Source organism: Musca domestica, unplaced genomic scaffold (genome assembly GCF_030504385.1).
Source record: "Musca domestica strain aabys unplaced genomic scaffold, Musca_domestica.polishedcontigs.V.1.1 26, whole genome shotgun sequence".
Classification (NCBI taxonomy): Eukaryota; Metazoa; Arthropoda; class Insecta; order Diptera; family Muscidae; genus Musca; species Musca domestica.
The window spans coordinates 11,647,597-11,668,276 of NW_026712283.1; the positions used below are offsets into that span (position 1 = coordinate 11,647,597).

General features: G+C 36.9%; 1 protein-coding gene across 10 annotated transcripts in view; it reads left to right on the forward strand.

Moving 5' to 3' along the window:
• LOC101894730 (rho guanine nucleotide exchange factor 7) overlaps positions 1-20,680 on the forward strand; it is a 63,017-nt gene that overhangs the window by 31,649 nt on the left and 10,688 nt on the right. For 7 of the 10 annotated variants that reach the window (XM_059123920.1, XM_059123919.1, XM_059123923.1 and 4 more), the window contains 6 exons: positions 34-232; positions 304-525; positions 584-850; positions 1,136-3,740; positions 7,841-8,300; positions 11,018-11,156. In XM_059123920.1, coding sequence (XP_058979903.1) covers positions 34-232; positions 304-525; positions 584-850; positions 1,136-3,740; positions 7,841-8,300; positions 11,018-11,021 — 3,757 coding nt within the window. In that variant the 3' untranslated portion in view covers positions 11,022-11,156. Of the gene's footprint in view, positions 1-33; positions 233-303; positions 526-583; positions 851-1,135; positions 3,741-7,840; positions 8,301-11,017; positions 11,270-15,936; positions 16,969-20,680 lie in introns of those variants that run through there. The other 3 variants (XM_059123926.1, XM_059123927.1, XM_059123928.1) reach the window with 3 other exon arrangements.

The following is a 20,680-nucleotide window of genomic DNA, read 5'->3' on the forward strand; positions in this document are numbered from 1 at the left end:
TTAAATTTTTATTTTCTTTCTTTTTTCTCCCAGAGATGATTTGGAAAAATACATGGAGCAGCAGGGAGCAGCTAAACCAGGACTTTTAGTGCTTACCACGGGCCTCTCGAAACCATTCCGACGACTGGATAAATACTCAGCCATGTTGCAAGAATTGGAACGCCATATGGAAAGTAGTCACCCCGATCGGGGAGATACACAACGCAGTGTGGCGGTTTATAAGGATATTGCGGTAAGTTCCCACCCCACCTTTTATAAGAATCAGAACTAAATTAATTTATATTTTTGTATTATCCTTTACAGGCCACCTGTTCGGCCACGCGGAGACAAAAGGAACTTGAATTACAAGTTCTGACCGGGCCTGTGCGCGGTTGGCAAGGCCAAGAACTAAGTTCACTGGGTGAGATTATACACATGGGCAGTGTGGCCGTGGGTTTGGATCATCGTGATCGTTATTTTGTATTATTTCCACAAACTTTACTCATATTGAGTGTTAGCCAACGAATGAGTGCTTTTATTTATGAGGTATGGAAGAGATACATTTCACACGGAAGAAATTTGTTTAATTTTAGTTTTCTTTTAGGGTAAATTACCCCTGACGGGTATTGTTGTCAATCGCCTGGAAGATTCAGATACCTTTAAGAATGCCTTTGAAATCAATAGTCCTTTAATTGAGAGAATTATTGCAGTCTGCCAGGGACCCAATGAAGCCAATAAATGGGTCGAACTGTTAACCTCAACCAATGCCAGTCTGCCCATTGGCATTAAACGCCAGCATAGTAATTTAAGTATAGGCGGAGGAGGTGGTGGCGGCGGCGGTGGCGGCCATATTTCAACTCCACCAAGCCATGTAAGTATGAAAGGAGAGCCAGCGATACATTGGTGTAGCTAAGGATATTCATTTTATTTCCCAAAATAGATTTTATTTGACCGAAACTTTTTACTAAACCAATTTTACTTTTTTTTATAAAACCCTGCTCCTAAGCTCCCCCAATGTTTTGAAAAAAAAGAAACTTCTTTAAAAATAACCTAAATTCAAATTCAACTCAAACCCTTTTTCTTTATAAACCACAAAAAAAACGACCAAAACTGTTTTGTTGTTCACATTACGCGCGCTCAATTTGTTTACCCATAGACCTCATCGTCTGCTTCTATTTATAATTTGGATGCTCGGGGCTATTGTACTCGATTTTCATTGTGTGCCTATTATAATTCACCACAAATGCGTGTCACCCTGCCACCCAGTAATTATCCACCCACGGCGCCCTATACCAATCTCAGTGATCATTTTGCCAAGCTGGTACAGGCTGGCCAATTGAAGGCGGTCATCATAAAAATGCTATTATATCCCCAGTCCAGACAGAGTATTAACATGGATTCCATACCGCTGAGAAAGAGGAAACATAAGACATGCAAAAAGTTGATAAGATCTCTGACGCCAGGCGAAGATCTGGCGGATGGAAGAACGGGAACATTGGAGAGACAGGATGCCTTTTCATTGCCCACAGATTCGGAAAGTGGTGGCGATGGTGGTGGTAGAGATGGTAGTGGTGGCATTGTTAGTGCCAATGATTTTGAATTTGTACGTTTTTCCCGCAACGATTCCATTGTGTCGTCGACTGGTACCTTTATAGACCATGGTCCGGGAGCAGCAACACCTCCCGCCAGCGGCAAGGCCCCTAGACATTGCTCCTCCATAAATCTCATTAATTTTGATTCATCCTCAGATGATGGCAATCAGTTTTCGCCAGCTTTAAAAAAAGAATCTCTAGTTATAGGTTCCAAAACAATGCGGGCCATAGCTCGCAAGTCTTCCGAACAAAGTATTATTATACATACCTCCAAGGCCCATTTGACCATGGGTGGGGGGTCAACGCAGGCCAAGGAAATACCAGTCTTAACGCATTCTCAGTCCCAGCATCTAAAGCCGCAACTGTTGCAACAACAAACGTCGGAGACCTCAGAGAAATCCTCGGTATATGGTGGTCGCCTGAAAGGAGCCTATATTGCCTGTGAAAATTTAGCCGATCTCGGTGATGAAACGAAAATTAAAAACTCATCTGTCTCACATTTGGCCACCTCGCCCACGGAGCGCCACAGCATGCCGAATATTTTTGTGGGTAATCGTTTTAATCGCAGTTCCAAAACCGAAGTTTATGTGCCCTCCTGGCAGGATCGCAATGATATGCAAAATCAAAGTGCCGATGCTGTGGAGACAAATCATGGTAGTGATACAGTGGATGGGGAGGTACATGCCAGTACCTTGGATTTGCCGGCCATGTGTAGGGAGGCTCCCGATAAATTACAGGCAGAATTGTTATACAATTTTAATGATGCCCAGCAACCTCAACAAAATGATGTCATTGCCCCACCGGCCATGTTTAATGCGAAAAATTTTCACGTATCTCAAACGGAACTTTGTTTTGAACCCAAACGCAGCAGCAATGAGGAGAGTGGGAGGCCAAAACGGAATTCTGTAAAACGATGCATTAGCTACCACTATGTGCCCCTGGCCCAGGAACAAGAGTGTGGTGGAGGTGAGGCTAACAGCACTGTGGCAAATCAAGTACCACCCGACAGGAACAACAACGACAGCAATGTCCGCAGACACTTCCCCTTTCCTGGGGATAACAACAAGGAGAGTAACAGTAGCACCGCCACCACACCCAAATGTAAATGCTGTGAAAGCTCACAATGTCCCAGCCCAAGATCCAGTGATTCCGGCATGGCAGGCAGCTGTACCATAAATTCCCCAGATCCTCCCACCACAGAGGGTGGGGCCTATGAACCCTTCTACGATGTAGATGGTAATTTGAAATTACTCTCCAACAACAATGATCTCACACGATTTGATGTCTGTGGCACATTTCGTGAAAAGTTTTTAGACAATTCCCAGCAGCAGGAGGAGGAGGCGGAGGAAGTGGGACAAAACTCACAACAAATGCCACCACAACAATCTGCTGCTGCAATGACTTCTCTAGAATTCCAAAGGAATAGTAAAAGTATTTTTATTAGCTCTACAGCCCCATCCTACAACCAAGCTTCCACTTCGAATGGCTTCATATTTACCTCCCAGAGTCCCCATGAATCAGCGACAGCGGCGGCCGCCGCCACACCCAATGCCAATGAAGAGGCTGGGGAAAATCAAACCGAAACGGCGGGAGTATTTCGTTCCGGCATGTATGCCCACTGGTGGAAAAAGGAGACCTTACCCAATGAAATTGTCAAAAGTATTGCCAAAGTCTACAATAAAAGGCTGCCACCCTCCCATGAGGTCAGTTTGGACTCCCATTGTTCACGGTGTTCCAGTTGCCAGTGTTCTTTGGGTGCAGCCAGTGGCTTTAGTGAGGGTGCCGCCTATTGTGCCCTGTGTCAGGATTGCGTTAGCATTTGTAGTTCTACGGGAACATCGGCAACCTCTTCGTCATCATCAAGAAATCCACAAATTGCCACCATCACTACCACAACAATAACAACATCAGCCGAATGTCCCCTTTGCAACAATACCAATAACAACAACGGCAGCAGCAATAGCTCCACCCCCATGCGCAACTCAAAGGGCAACAATACCCGAGTTGCTTCCAGCCACTCTGGCCAACTGAGTAGTGCCGGCTCATCCATCGATTGTCCCATCTGCAGTGGTAATTATTTGGCTCGCATGGAATCGTTAAGTTCGACAAAGGATGAAGATGATATGACGAGCTCCGCAACTTTTGCTACACGGCCGCCATTGGCAGAAGGCAAGCATTTTTAAGCCCAAATATATCCATTTGCTGCTGCTGTAGCTGCGGCAGCGGCGGCTACGCATTTGTGTGCCATGCTGCCAAATGTGTAGTTGTTGCTGTTGTGATATGAGCGTTTGTGCTGCACGTTCTGTTTTGTAAATTCGTTGATTTCTTTTCTTCTTCTAATTTTTTAATAATTATTCTTTTTTTCTAATATCGATTTTATTACGTTTTCTTTGTTTACCACCATTTTTTGGCGGCATTCTTTTTTTGGATTTAAATTTTTTTGACTAATTAGAGATTTTTTTATGAAAAAGATTTCATGGTTTTCTGCAGGGGGTGAAGGGGACATCTTATAAGGCGCTTAAGAAGAAGTATAGCCCGAAGATAGTCTGAACTCATCTAACATTGGATTTTGTAAGGTTTTGCTTATACCCTAAATCTCGGGTTCTGAAATTGAATTCCCTGGCCTAATTTTAATTTTCTAGCTCATGTTCAAGTCTACAACCGTGCATTTTTAAATTGAATTTTCTAGTCTACACTTTGGTCGGCATAAATTTCTAAATTAATTTTCTAGGCCATGATCAGGTTCGAGATTTTGTACGGAATATTCTAATTTTTTCCCGGGGGCATAATCGTGGACTTTTATGTTGAAAATCCTTGACAAAATCTCTCTCTCTGTTCTCTCTATAATCTCGTGGTTGAAAATAGATTTTTGAAGCAATATTTACCCTTTTTTGTGGGCAGAATCCTGAATTTGAAATTGAATTTTCTAGTCTCTGTCTATGGAATTCTGTGGTAGATTTTCAAAGAGATTTTCGACACCATGATCAAGGGTTAATACTTATATTTTAAAATTGAATTTTCTAGTCTATGCTCTGGTTTACAGACGTGGATTTTTAAATAGAATTTTCAGGATATGCCCAGATCTACCAATGTGGATATTTAAATCTAATTTTTCATGTCATATTCAGGCCTTCAAACGTGAATTTTTAAATTATATTTTCTAGGTCATGTTCAGGTCTAAAAATATGGATTTTCGAAATTAGTTTTTTAGTCCATGTCCAGCCATACAAACGTGGATATTTGAAATTAGTTTTCTAGCCCATATCCAGGCCATGTCTAGTTCTACAAACGTGGATTTTTTAAATTAATTTTCCAGGCCATTTCCAGGCCTACAAACGTGGATTTTCGAAATGAAATTTCCAGGCCTACAAACGTGGATTTTTGAAATTAATGTTCCAGACCATGCCCAGGTCTACAAACGTAGATTTTTGAAATGAATTTTCCAGGCCATTTCCAGGCCTACAAACGTGGATTTTTAAAATGAAATTTCTAGCCCATGTCCAGGTCTACAAACGTGGATTTTTAAAATGAATTTTCTAGCCCATGTCCATGTCTACAAAACGTGGATTTTTAAAATGAATTTTCTAGCCTATGTCCAGGTCTACAAACGTGGATTTTTAAATTGATTTTTTCAGGCCATGTCTTGATCTACAAACGTGGATTTTTAAATTGATTTTTTCAGGCCTTGTCTTGATCTACAAACGTGGATTTTTAAATTGATTTTTTCAGGCCATGTCTTGATCTACAAACGTGGATTTTTAAATTGATTTTTTCAGGCCATGTCTTGATCTACAAACGTGGATTTTTAAATTGATTTTTTCAGGCCATGTCTTGATCTACAAACGTGGATTTTTAAATTGATTTTTTCAGGCCATGTCTTGATCTACAAACGTGGATTTTTAAATTGATTTTTTCAGGCCATGTCTTGATCTACAAACGTGGATTTTTAAATTGATTTTTTCAGGCCATGTCTTGATCTACAAACGTGGATTTTTAAATTGATTTTTTCAGGCCATGTCTTGATCTACAAACGTGGATTTTTAAATTGATTTTTTCAGGCCATGTCTTGATTTACAAACGTGGATTTTAAAATTAAATTTTCTGTTCTAGGGACAGATCTACAAACGTAGATTTTTAAATTGATTTTTTCAGGCCATGTCTTGATCTACAAACGTGGATTTTAAAATTAAATTTTCTGTTCTAGGGACAGATCTACAAACGTAGATTTTTAAATTAAATTTTCTGTTCTAGGGACTGATCTACAAACGTGGATTTTTAAATTAAATTTTCTGTTCTAGGGACAGGCCTACAAATGGGGATTTCAAAAAATTTCCAAGCCTACTAACGAAGAATTTTAAAATAAAATTTTCTGTGCTAGGGACAGATCTACGAACGTGGATTTTTAAATTAAATTTTCTGGGCTAGGGACTGATCTACGAACGTGGATTTTTAAATTACATTTCCTGGGGTAGGGACAGGTCTACAAACGTGGATTTTTAAATTGAAATTTCTTGGCTATATCCAAGCCTATCAACGAGGAATTTTTAAATTGAATTATTTAGACTATGTCCAGGCCAACAAACGAGAATTTTCAAATAGATTTTTTCAGTCTATGTTCTGGTCTACCAACGTGGATTTTTAATGAATTTTTCAGGCCATGGCCAGGTCTACAAACATGGGTTTTTAAATTGAATTTTTCAGGCCATATCCAGGTCTACAAACATAGATTTTTAAATTGAATTTTCCAGGCCATGTCCTTCAAACGATCATTTTTGAATTCAATTTCCCAGTCTTTGTCCAGATCTACAAACATCAGTTTTTAAATTGAATTTTCCAAGCTATGTCCTGGTCTGCAAACATAGATTTTTAAATTGATTTTTTTATGCCATGTCCAGGTCTGCAAACGTGGGTTTTCAGTTCATTTTTCTGGACTATGTCCAGATCTTTAATCAATGATTTTTCATTCGAATATTTAAGGCTATATCCACACGTACAATCGCGGATTCTTAAATTGAATTTTCTGACCTGTCCAGACCAACAAACATGGAATTTTAAATAGAATTTTCCACGCCATATTCAGGTCTACAAACATATTCAGGTCTTCCAAACATATTCAGGTCTAGGCCAGGACAGGTCTACAAACGTAATTTTTTCAGTTGATTTTTCTTGGTTTATTTTTCTGGACTCGAATGTTTTAGGCTAAATTCAGGCGCACAATCGTGGGTTATTAAGTTGAATTTTCTGAGCTACCCTAGCCCTACAAATGATAATTTTTTAAAATGATTTTTTTAGACTATTTTCATTGAATATTATTACCCCGAAATTATTGAAGTTTCGCAACCTCCAGAGAACCATGAAAATCTATCGCAAAGAAAAAAATGAAATTTATGAGCTCGTTAATTCTAATCTTGTTCTTTTTTTCATGTTGAAGAATGAAAAGTAATATCAGTAATAATTTTAACTTTTAGTTTTTGTCGTTTTTTAATCGATTTTGTTTGCTTTCTATCATTAAAAAAAACATCATCGGCCAGAACATGTAAATCTCCTACAAACAATATTGATTCATTCCATTGAGCACCAAATTCATGACCACCAATCACAATGCTTGCTACTTTTTTGTAATGAAATCAAAGAAATTTGAATCAAAACAATTGGAGAAAAATATTATGAACTATTCTGAAACTCAATATTTTAATTTATTTTTACGTATAAATATTGATCGTAAAATTATAAAATAGTTCGTAATAAATTTCTTCGATTGTCGTAAAAATTTAAGTTATTTTCATATTTTTTTTTATTTCTTGTAAATTTTTCATTATTTTTTTCACCCAGCGTTTCTGAAAAAAAAAAACGAGAAACATTTAGAAAACGAATTTCAGAACATGATTTCACCACAAACCTCATTACCACATCAGTGTATATACAAAAATATATTAGCTTATCTTTGCTTGCGCTTTTGTTTTAAGGCCATATCTGCACCAGGACAAAAACCAAAAATAAAACTCAAATCAGCAAAGCAACCACTCATGATGTCGTGTCGTTTAAACAAATAAATGAAAATAAACTCAACTAATTTCAGGAATGTTACTAGTTTGTATTGAACAACTAATACAAGCAGTTCTTTTTTGTCTGCATTTTGAAACTCAATTACTATTACTCAGTTCCGCACTTACATTGTTTTGAAATGCGATACTAACCACAACTCTTTTTTTCAATTAATTTTTTGTAATATTTGAAATAAATTATTAATTACTTCTTAATTTTTCCAGATGTCACCACCCTCAAATCTCGGCCTGCTCAGTCAACGAATAAATCAACAACAGCAGCAACAGCAAACGATCAACAACATCGGACAATCAGCAGCACAACAACCAACGAACAATACAGCAACACCAGCCAACAGATTGCTGGAGAACAATCAACAGCACCAGCAGCAGCAACAGGCTGCAGCAACGTCACAACACAAACGGAGCCTATCGTTCAATCATCATCTCAGCTACAATCAATACACACACACTCAGCATCCACCACCTCATCAAATGCATCATCATCAACAACAACAACCACCAAGTCTACCAAGTCATCCAGTGGCAGTGCCAAACCACAAATCAAATTTAGTCCAGACATCGAACAGTATTTCGAAGACACAAATGCCGGTACATCATACGGGGGCAAACACCATGGCAGCAGCAGCGGTGGTGGGAAACGTAAGGACCGGAAACACAAAAGGTAAACAAAATGGGAATTGCATTGCATCGGTATGGGCATGGTAGCGGGACTTTGAGAAGACTTATCTTGAGTGGGACATTTAGAGGTGGTTTTTGAGGCTGAGCTCAAGGATTTGGGGATTGCATTTTCTGGACTAAAGTCTCGGATTTTAAAATGGAATTTCATAGGTTTCCACGGTCCTAAAAATGAGGAATATTGTGTTTTCTGGGCCGTCAAAAACTCCTAAGTGAAGATTTTTAAAATGAGTTTTCATGGTTACCCACAGATCTATAAACGAGGATTTTTAAACTTAATTCTCCAGGCTTCTCATAGCACTTTAAATGAGAATTTTTAAATTGAATTTTGTAGACAGCCTACAGCTTTATTTGTTAGTAATTTTTAATCGACTTTTTAGGCAGCCACAGCTCTATAATTGAGGATTTTCGAATTGATTTTTTGGCTGCCCACAGCTTCATAAATTGAATTTTTGTTTGACTATCCGTTTGTCTACAAGTGAGGATTTTTAAATTGATTTTAGAGGCTACCTATAGCATAGCTCACAGCCCAGTACGTTAGATCCAGGTATTTTGTCGTAGGATATAATCTTGGATTTTTAAATTGAATTTTTTTTGGCTATACGCTGAGGATTAGTCGTAGATGATTAAAGTCAAATTTCTAGACTATGTTCAGGCTTACAAATATGGATTTTTAAATTGAATTTTCTAGAATATGTCCAAACGTACAAACGTGGATTTTTCAGACTATGTCCAGGCCTATAAACGTGAATGTTTAAATTGAATTTTCTAGGATATGTCCAGGTCTAAAAACGTGGATTATTAAATTAAATTTTCTAGGCTACGCTCAGGGAAATAATCGCGGATTTTAAATTGAACGTGTTTTTTTCAATTGAGTTTTCTAGGATATCTCCCGACCATTTTACATTGAATAATAAGGGAAATAATCGCGGATTTTTAAATTGAATTCCACGTTTATAGGCCTGGAAGAATCCTAGAACTTCCAGGCTTATAAACGTGGAATTTTTCAGACCTACAAACGTGAATTTTTCAGACCTACAAACGTAAATTTTTTCTGACCTACAAACGTGGATTTTTTCTGACCTACAAGCGAGGATTTTTTCAGACCTATAAACGTAGATTTTTTCAGACCCACACACGTGGCTTTTTCAATTGTATTTTCTATGATATGTCCAGACCTACAAACGTGGATTTTTTCAAACCTACAACTGACGCGTTTTCAATTGAATTTTCTAGGATATGTCCAGTCCTAAAAACGTGATTTTTTTCAGGCCTATAAGCGAGGATTTTTAAATTGAATTTTCTAAGCTATGCCGTAGGCTTTTCCAATTGAATTTTCGATTTCGAATGGATTTTAAAATTGAATTTTATTGTGTAGGCCTAGGCATATTGTGCGTTTCTAAATTGAATTGTTCGTGTCCAAGGCAATAATCACTAATTTTTAAATGGAATTTGGTAGGCTATGTCCAGGATTAATTGTGGATTTTTTTTTTAAATTTCTAGTATATTCCAAGGTGCACAGTTAATTGTTTCCTAGGTCTACGAGCGTGTATTTTCAAATTAAATTTTTTATTCAATGTTCTGGTGAATAATCGCTAATCTTTAAATTGAATTCTCAGGCTTTGCCCAATGGTATAAACGCGGAATTTAATATGGAAGTTAATAGGCTATATGTAAAGATAGACGACCCCAATGTCTTCTTATAGAGACCACAAGGTCTTCTTAATGAAGACCCTAATATATTCTTTCAGTAGACACCAATGACTTCTGACTCCTAGGTCTTCTTTCTAGAAGAATCCTAGGCCTTCTTTTTAGAAGACACCTAGGTCCTCTTTTCAGAAGACCAGAAGGTCTTCTTTTTAGAAGTCCACAAGGTCGTCTTTTTAGAGGAATCCAATGTCTTCAAGATATTTCAATATCAATATCTTCTTTTTAGAATACCCCAAGGTCTTGAGGGCCATAAAGTCTTTTTACATATGAGCCTAAGGTCTTATCGTAGACCCTAAAGTCTTCATATAAAAGACTACATGATCTTTTTATAGAACACCACAAGGTCTCCTTATAGAAGACCTTAATATATTCTTTTTAGAAGACCCCAAAGTGTTCTTACAGAGGGCCACAAAGTCTTTTATAAGATCCTAAGGTTTTTTTATAGTAGATCCTAGGGTCTTCTTATAGTAGACCCTAAGATCTTCATATAGTAAACCCCAAGCACTTCTTATAGAACAACTCAAGGTCTACCTATGAAGACTACAAGGTCTATTTATAGAAGACGCAAAGATCTTACAGAAGACTCTAAGGGCTTCTTATAGAAGATCTAATTTCTTCATATAGAAGACTCCAAGGTATTCTGGTAGAAGACCCAAGGTCTTTTTACAGAAATCTCCATGGCTCTGTCCAGGGAAAGAATCATTGATTCTTACATTAAATTTTCTAAAATTAAAGTTTCATAGTTTTAACCCATAGAAGAATCGTGGATTTTGAATTTTCTAGGGGAATAATTGTGCACTTTAAAATTGCATTTAATGGGCTATGCCAGAGGATTTTTAGGAGGAGACCTAGGTGCATGATTTCATTCTTTTTAGAATTAGAAAAACTTCTTAAAATTCCCTTTAAATCTTCCATTATTTGACTGCCCACAGTCCAATTTTATTTTTTCTGTTTTGTTTTCTATACTAATGTCTTTCCTCCTCTTCCCTACAGCTAATTGGAACATAACGAACATGCGCCCTGCACCACCACTACGTCCAAGTATTTTGAACACCAGCACAACCGGCGGTAGCAGTAGTGGTGGCGGCAGCGGTAGCGGTGGTGGCAGTATCGGTGCCAATCTATCCAATTATTGTAATGGTCGCAAAAATCAACCAACTTTTGAAGAGGATGCCTTAGTTTTGCGTGTATTTGAGGCCTATTGTGCGGCCTATCAGAATACAGCGCGCAACACCATACATTCGGGTAAGTTTAGAAATTAGCAGTCAACCATTATTTCCTGCCCCCCCCAAAACCACACACATCCCAACCATGGCCATAACATTATGTTGCATTTATCCATTTATGAAATGACATAAAACAAAACATTATCCTCGAGCAAAGTTAAATGGCTTTTCACCAAAAAAAAAAAACAAATGCTTCTTTTTTTATACGTGTTGTTTAATCATAAATGTATTTTATTTAACTTTTTTTAATATAAACACCATTATTACATCAATGCTTTTTATTAAAACTGGTTTTAAGGTACATATGCGAAAAAAAACAGATTGCATACTTTTAGGAGCTTGTCGTTATTTCTTTTTTGTTTGGTTCACTTGTTGGGGATGCATAGTTATTTGGTATAGTTTTTAATAAAAAAAACATCGCTTTTTCCAGAATCCACTTGAAAAAAATAAACACTTCATAATTTGCTGCATAACTTAAGACATAGTCCCACATGACACCAATAAACACATGTGTATTCATATTTTTGTATTAATTTGCGTATAGTCAGTCTCAGACGATATCTATTGGACTCGTTTATAGAGGGAAGGACTTTAAAATATCTTATTAAAATTGAGAAAAAAACATACAGTGGATCCTTTATCTAAAGAAATCCGGTACAAGTACTTCTATGTACAGACGGGGCATGGATGACATCCCCTTACACATATGACCTCTAATAAAGAGAGGATTTCCTTCAATAATCGTCTGTAAATAGAAGTATTTGTACCAGATTTCTATAGGTGAAATTTCTGCTAGATGTCTTCTTAAATATGCATAAGTCGAATAAATCGTTTGTCAATTTTATGGGACTGACTGTATTTTGTTAATGGTTTACTTGTTAAGTTTAATTTATAATTATGTTTTTGGGTTGTGTTTCATAATATGTTTTATTTAAATAATAAATTTAAAAACAATACGTATAAGACCATATCCATCGATAATTTTAACACATATATTATTATAATTCCACCTTTAATTAAAATGGAACACCAGCTATTGTATATCCGCGCTAACTACATTTTTAAGGTTTAGGTTTATTTATTTGTATTTTTTTTTTAATTTTCTTAGAGTGTAAGATTTTGTAACTGTACATCTAGATTTATTTAAAATGCTATTTATAAGCTCACCTTTACCAAAACAATCCCAAAATGGATCACTTTAGCTGAATTAAGGTTTTGTTTTTGGTTTGACGCCCATTTTTTTATTTCGGTTTAACCCCAAATTGTTTGGTTTGGTCCCATTGATTATCATTTCATTTGGTTACTTTTTAGACTTATTTGCTTCAATTCGAACACACACACATTTCGGTGTTAGTTTTTTACAATGTTTTTACAATGATAACAGCAAGAAGTGGTTGGTTCTTTTATACATATGTAACTCAGAAATGATAATATTCTTTAATCTTCTGTCCATAGAAGTGCCGAATCTCTGTAGATGAGAGATCTAATTGAAGTTTTTCTTGAGTAAGCTTAAGTCGTAAAGAACTATAAGACATTGGTATCAGTTTGTATGCTCCTATTTCCCTTGATTTGTTAATGCTTGAATATTCTGTACTAAGTTCATGTGGATTTTTGAAATGTAATTTCTGGCCTATGTGGAATTTTAATTGAATTTTCTAGACAAAAGGCTGAAGGCCAATAGCCATCCATTTTTAAAATTAATTTGTTACTCTTCAAGGAAATCGTTGTCATTTTAGTAGAGCTACACTAGAGCTGCTTATAAAGCATTTTTAGAATCATATTTTATAGTTTTTTTTTTTCTAAATTTCCCTCATGCCTATACTTGTGGATTTCTAACATGAAATTTCTGGTCTATATTCAGATCTAAAATCGTGGATTTTATTTGATAATTTCCATTCTATGCACAACTCTATAATATTAAATTTTTTGTAAATGGATTTTCTATTGTAATCTCCGCTTAACAGTCCTTGAAAATTGAATATTCTAAGGTATTCTACAGCTGCTAATTAAAACATTTTCAAATAAAATTTCTAATGATTTTTTGAAATAAATTTTTATTAGCTATGTTAGGGCCTTTGAACTTGGACTCTTAACTTGAGTTTTCTAATCTATTCACAAAACAATGTTTTTGAATTTTTGAAATGAAATATAAAGGTCTGCTCAAATATAAAATCGTGGAATTCAATTTTTAGGACTATGTTCGGCTCTATAATCGTGAATTGAATTTTCTCAGCCATGTTCGAGCCTTTATATTAAAAATCCTTGTTTAAATAATACATTTTTTTATTTATTATTGCGGATTTTTAACTAAATTTCTTTACCAAAAATTTTGTATTAATAAAATTTTCAAGTCGTGAAATCTAATTTCAGTCATGTAATAGTCTGTATTTTGATTAAATTGTTTAATAATTGAATGTCTATTATAGAAATCTCCAAATTAAATCTCCAGGCTAAGCAGAGCACCCGAACAATGTTAAGGCCTATATTAGGATTAAAGAAAGGATTATATAGGCTAGCTTAAATCTATAATCGTGGAATTTTAAATTAAATTTTCTGGATTATGTTTGGCTCAAAGTTAAAAGCCTCAGAAAATAATTGTTAAAATAAAATAAATGTCCATCATCCCAAAATATTTAAATTTAAGTTGAATTTTCTAGACTAAGCAGCTCAGTCCTATGTCGTAGATTTTAAAATAGATTTTTTAGATTGTCTCCTTACCTCTCAGAAACCTCGCCCTATTCTATGTTGCAGCGGTTTTAAATTGTTGATCTTTTTTAAGCTAGGAGTTGATAGAAGGTGTAACTGAGTGTCTTAATATCCTCATATTTAGGGTGAGGTAAAAAAATTGCAACAAAGTCAAACGCCATAATTTTTACATTTTTTTTTTAATTTTATTGAATAAAAGCAAAAAATGTCGGAAATAGCATCAAATTTTAAAATTTCCAACGGCCAATGAAACCGTCACACGCTGCCCGAATATTGATCTGCGGTATTTAGGCCCATTCCCGGCGAAGCGCCTGCTTGAGGTGATCGACACTTTGATATTTTTTAGTGCCAACCTTGCTTTCCATAATACTCCAGACACAATAGTCCAACGGATTGATATCCGGAGATTTTGGTGGTCATTGTGCGCTGGAAATGAAGCGAGCAACCTCATTTTGTAACCATTCTTGGGTGGCGCGTGTTGAGTCCTGTTGGAATGTCCAAGGTCTGCGGCCAAAATTTTTGTATTCCCAAGGCATTTATACACCCTCCAGAATATTTTCGCGATAATATTCGGCATTTATTCTGATGCCAAGGTCGATTAATACGAGCGACTATCGGCTGTTATGGCGGCCTACACTATCACCATGGGCGGCGCTTGAGTTCTGGAGGCCAACCGAAGGTGCACATTTTCAGCTGACCTCTTTGCAAGTAAACACGATCATCGGAGAAAACCAAATTCGGTAGTTCACTTTCGTCCACGCGAAGCAACTCTTTAGCTCTTTTGAGTTTATTTTCTTTCTGTTGCGGTGTAAGTTCTTGCACTTTTTCGAATTTCAATGGCTTTACCCCGAGCTTATTTTTCAATATTTTTCGAATGAAATATTGCGATATCTTCAGCTCACGAGCCATTCTTCGGCCAATGCGACGCGGGTTTCGATAAGTCGCTTTTTTTGCTTTTCGAACCATTTCTGCTGATGTTGCTATTTTTTCCGTTACGGTAACGAGCGTTGGTACGACACGCAAAAGATTTATTCAGATTTGAATGCTGGAGTGCTCTAACGATAGCCACTTGTGGTTTTCCAGCCAAATATAAAGAAATCACACTATCACGCTTCAATTCCATCACGAATAATTTTTTTCTGGAAAATTCTCACAAAAAATGCTTTTGTACGCTTGTAAAAAATATAATGAGCTGTCACTTGATACATTTTAACAGCTGTCGGATGAGTGGCTTAGAAGTGACAGCAGTCTAAAATTGGTTGCAGTTTTTTCATATCACCTTTTAATTGTCGGCAAACCGGCTTGTATTTTTTAACCTCAGGGTTAATTAAGCTGCAGCCCTAAAAAGACTGGAGTAGAATATCAGTTGTTAAATTAATATTAAAAGTCTAGGAATTTTTCCTTATAATCCCCGCCAATATTTAATTCACATCGTTTATTAGGCCACCCCAACGCCACTGCCATAGCTTTAAGCTTACGAACGATCTTCCATATACAACAAATCCCTTTTATCTTCTTTTGCTTTTCATACCATCTACCTTATGTTCTTTCTTTTATGCTCTCAAATGTTTGAATGCCAATTGCTGTTATCGTTTATCATTTTCGTTTTTGTTTACGTTTTCGTTTTGCAAAGCAAACACCCACCCAGCCAGCCAGCCAACCACCCACAATCACCACCCGAATATTAGCCTTTCACATACATATATCATTGTTGTTGTTCTTGTGTGTTAATTTCTCGTTTTTAGTGTGTGTGTGTGTGATTTTTTGTTGTTGATGTTCTCATTGTTTAGTTTTCGTTCTTTTCTCGCAAAATCATGATCTTTTTTTATTTCTACCATTGTTTCTCTCTTTATCTCTTCTTCTTCTCTTCCTGTGGTGATCATATGTGATGATTTGCAAAACAAATAAAAAATATTGAAAATCAAAACTATGTTCAATGCCTACAACGAATCCAACAATATCATATATTCCAAAATTTAGCCCTGCAACCATGGACTCCTTGTTTGCCCATTCGCGGTGGCAAACTGAAGACCAGCAAACATTTTTCAACTTCCAATCCACATTTACCGTTTCTGTGTAATACCGGTGTACAGTTCCCAGGATCGGCTGGTAATGTTACGCATCGTCAAAACTCCTCCACGAGCAGTTTGAATTCTTCGTTTATCTGGCGTGAGGCTAGTCCAAATAATTTCAATTTATACTCCTCCTCGATATCGTCTTTGAATGTGGGAGCAGCAGTGGGAGTGGGAGGCGGAGGAGGTGGAGGAGGTGGGGTGACTGGTCCCCAAAGTGGCGGAGGAGGTTATCGTTATTCCTTCTCTAATTCTGGTTCGACGGGCTCTGGATCTGCCATACCAGGTGGTAGTGGTGGTGGTGGCAGTGGTCCATCCTCCATGGGCCTGGACTATCGGGCCTTGTCCGAAGAAAGAGCCACACGCAAGTCATTGAATCGCCTGAAAAGTGGTTTCGGCTCGGGTTATGACAACATTTTTATGACCCCCTTGCTGCCGCGTAAAAACAAAGGCTCCCCCAAGATTGTCAAGTCCAACTATCAATCACCCCAAAGACAGCCACCTCCGGTGAGGAATCGTTCCGAAGATCGCCAATCCTCATCGAGTATCAATAAGGGTCTACAAAACCATCCAGGTCTCTATGATCGCCGGCTGAATCGTTCTTTTGAAACGGCTGGGACCTCACACCGCTATGCCGGCTATGGTGGGGGTTATATGATGGGCTATGGCCTCAAATCGACTTCGCTGAGACGCAGTACACCCCAGCTGCCAAATGATGATGTTGTCGATGGAGGGGAAAGTGATGATGCCGCCGCTAATGATTGCCATAGCCTGACACACAAAGGTTGCACCGAGGCTTTGCTCATGAGAAATGGCCACCATTCAACAGCAGCCGGCGGTGGAGGCGGCGGAGCAGCAGCAGGGATATCCTCAACTGGCCCATGTACGGGAAACGGAGATGGTGACTCATCTCAGAGCCAATCTGGCAATTGGTGTTGTGGTAATTTTGTTATGAAACAGTGGCGGAAAATCAACAATTACTGATTGTCGCCCACCACTGGTTCACCATCCCTCGTGAAAATCATCAAACATGAATGAGATGACTGACACACTCATCGCCATAATTAGCCATACTAAGCATCCAAACAATAGCATGTGTCCACAAACCATCCCGTCTCCCACAATGATCCTCATTCCTGCACCCCAGGTCACACACCCCCATCCCTCAGCCATTTTTGTCATCCATTATCATCGCCATCCTCTCTCCCATTTATCATTCATAATTTTTGTAGTTAATAATTGTTTTGAGAAAAACAAAAACAAAACAAGATCCTAACTTTAAAAAAAAAATATTATACAAAATACAACAACAACAAAAACAAGCTGTTAAAACGCTGATACAATCAGAGGCAGAACTTAAAATCAAGTACCGAACAGATATTGTGTTTCATAGCTGTTATTTAATTTTAATTAATTTTTTGATACTGAAACCTAGTTTTAAAAAACTAACCAAACAAACACCCGAAACCCAAAACAAAAAAAAAAAAAAACAACAACAACAAAATAAACTAATTTATTTTTGTTGTAATTTACAGTACATGTCATCTAATCATTTACATAAATAATTTTCATTTTGTTATATCAATTAAATACAATTTTTTTGTTGTTATTGTTAATAAAATAGAATGTATCAAACGAACAGAGATTTCCACTTTTATTTCCCTGCGGGAAGAAAACTTCGAATGTGGACAGGTGTCAGACTTAAAATGCGTAGCCGATTTTTTAATTTTTTTTCCTCCAATTTTGTTCAATTATAACTCTTACGAATCTCTTACGATCTTTGGAAAATTATTTGACTCGTATGAAAATGACCTAACTTCTAACATGTCGAACTTGAAAACGATAACTAAAATTCGACTTTTAACACTGTAAAAATTGGATTTTGAGACTTATCAAGTTGACTTATGAAGGTGATATTACTACCAATTTTCCAGTCTGCATTAGTTATGTCCAGGATGCATATATATCGAAATCAGGTTAAAAAATTTTGTCTAAAAAGCTAAGAATCGTTTTTTTTTTAATTTTCAATTCTATTTATACCCTGCACCACACTGTGGTCGGGGTATTATGTCTTTGTGCATTTGTTGGTAACATAGAGAAGGATGCGAGTTGGACCCATAGTTCCTTTTGATGATCTGCACAGAATCACATTCGGAGTCGATTTCTGCATATCTGTCCGTCCGTCTGTCCATGTATTTTTGAAAACAAAGTACAGGTCGTATTTATTGACCGATCCAGATGAAATTTTGCACAACTAATTTGTTTGACCCAAGGACGAACCCTATTGAAATTGGAGATAATCGGTCAAAAGTTAGCTATATATGTCTTCGTCCGATTTGTTTTTATATTGTGCACCAAACGTGTAATATTAGGCCAAATTTGATGGAATTTGGTACATACAACCAAATTAAGCCTATAAATAAGTGTGCCAAATTTGATTGAAATCGGCTAACATACAGGGTGAAATAAAAAAAAACTCTAACAAAGTCAAACGCCATAATTTTTACATTTTTTTTAAATTTTATTGAATGAAAGCAAAAATGTCGAAAATGGCATCGAATTTTAGAATAAGTTTAGATTTGTTCAAATTGGTCAACTTTGGCACGAATTTTGGCCTTCAAACGGCCAATGAAAACGTCACACGTTGCCCAAATGTTGCTCTGCAGTATTTTGGCCCATTCCCGGCGAAGCGCTTGCTTGAAGTGATCGACACTTTGGTATTTTTTTAGTGCCAACCTAGCTTTCCAAAATACTCCAGACACAACAGTCCAACAGATTGGTATCCGGAGATTTTGATGGCCATTGCGCGCTGGAAATGAAGCGAGAAACCTCATTTTGTAACCATTCTTGGGTGGCGCGAGCTGAGTGCGATGGTGCTGAATCCTGTTGGTGTGCCCAAGGCTTTAATACACCCTCAAGAATATTTCCGCGATAATATCCGGGATTTATTCTGATGCCACGGTCGATTAATACGAGCGGAGAGCGACCATCTGTCTGGCTGTTATGGCGGCCCACACCATCACCATGGCCGGCGCTTGAGTTCTTGTGGCCAACCGAAGGTGCACATTTTCAGCTGACCTTGTTTTTTACAAACTGCTGGACAACGAATGTTTTTTCATCGCCAGTTCACCACTTTCGGCCAAGCGAAGCAACTCTTTAGTTCTTTTGAGTCTATTTTTTCTGTTGCGGTGTAAGTTCTTGCACTTTTTATGCCCTCCACCATAGTATGGAGGGGACATAAAGTTTGTCATTCCGTTTGTAACACCTCGAAAAATGAGCAATGTAGGTCCTCGTCTTCGTATAGCCCCCATATAACGGTACCTCTCGATATTCGGTATTTGGATGATTAAGCGACATTATTTACCTGAATTATTTCAAATTTTGTATTTGAAGTTCGTAATGGATACTACAGCCTATGCCTGAAAATTATCTGTGCAGGTCCACGTATTGTACCTCCCTATATTCGCTATTTTATTTATTTTAGCTACATTATAAACAGATTTATTTTCAAGTTAAGCATTTGAATATTATAATAGCTTATGACAAAAGTTGCCTATTCAGGTCCACGTCGTCGTATAGACCCTAATATACGGCTACAATCGGTATTTTTAAGATTTTAACAGAATTTTTAATGGATTTTTTTTAAGTGCCAAATTTGTACCAAATGGTGGAGGGTATTCAAAGTTCGGCCCGGCCGAACTTACAACTTTTTTACTTGTTTGAATTTCAATGGCTTTACCTCGAGCTCATTTTTCAATATTTCAATTTAAAAAATCACACTATCACGCTTCAATTCCTCCATCACGAATTACTTTTTTTCTGGAAAATTCTCACCAGAATGCTTTTGTCCGCTTGTAAATAATATAATGAGCTGTCACTGGAATAATTTTAACAGCTGTCGGACGAGTGGCTTAGAAATGACAGCAGTCTGACATTTGTTGCAGTTTTTTTCATCTCACCCTGTGTGTGCAATAAAAAAAATTAAAAAATATATTTTTTATTATATATTTCAATTTGGCTTGGAATGCCTTTTTTGGTAGTTCGAATATTAATTAATATTTTTATAGAAATAAAAAAATTGAAACTTTTTATCGAAATTCTCTTTAGCAGACCTCCATTCGAAAGTCGAAAGAAAGACGAAGACGAAGTCGATATAGTATATAATGATGAGAACAAATAGTATTTTGACTTTTTGATTTCAACCCGTATTTGAAGGACAAATATTGAGACAGAACGGTGTCAAAACATTGTCCATATTGGTCCAAGAATTTCACATAACAGTAGCCACCCATATTCGCTATTTTAGTGATACTAGCCACTTTTTCCTGCGTTTTTTTAATTTGGTATTTAATAGATAACAAACCCAGCAGTAAATGGTTACGACCCTTTTATTGTATTTTGAAACATTAACTGCATTCTTCAACCGATTTCACTGTGAATTTGCAGATTGATGTGAAACGTGAATCCAGATACTTTTATTTAAAAATGTTTTTTACCTAATGGCGGAGGATGTTATTTTTTTTTTTTTGAAGCAATTCCATTTGAATCGTAGCATGATCTCGTCCTTTTGAGTGTTAGTCTACATTTATTTGATTACTTTCTTGTTGGAGAAATGCTTTCAAGTTTTGTCTGCAATGGAATAAAGTGGAAAT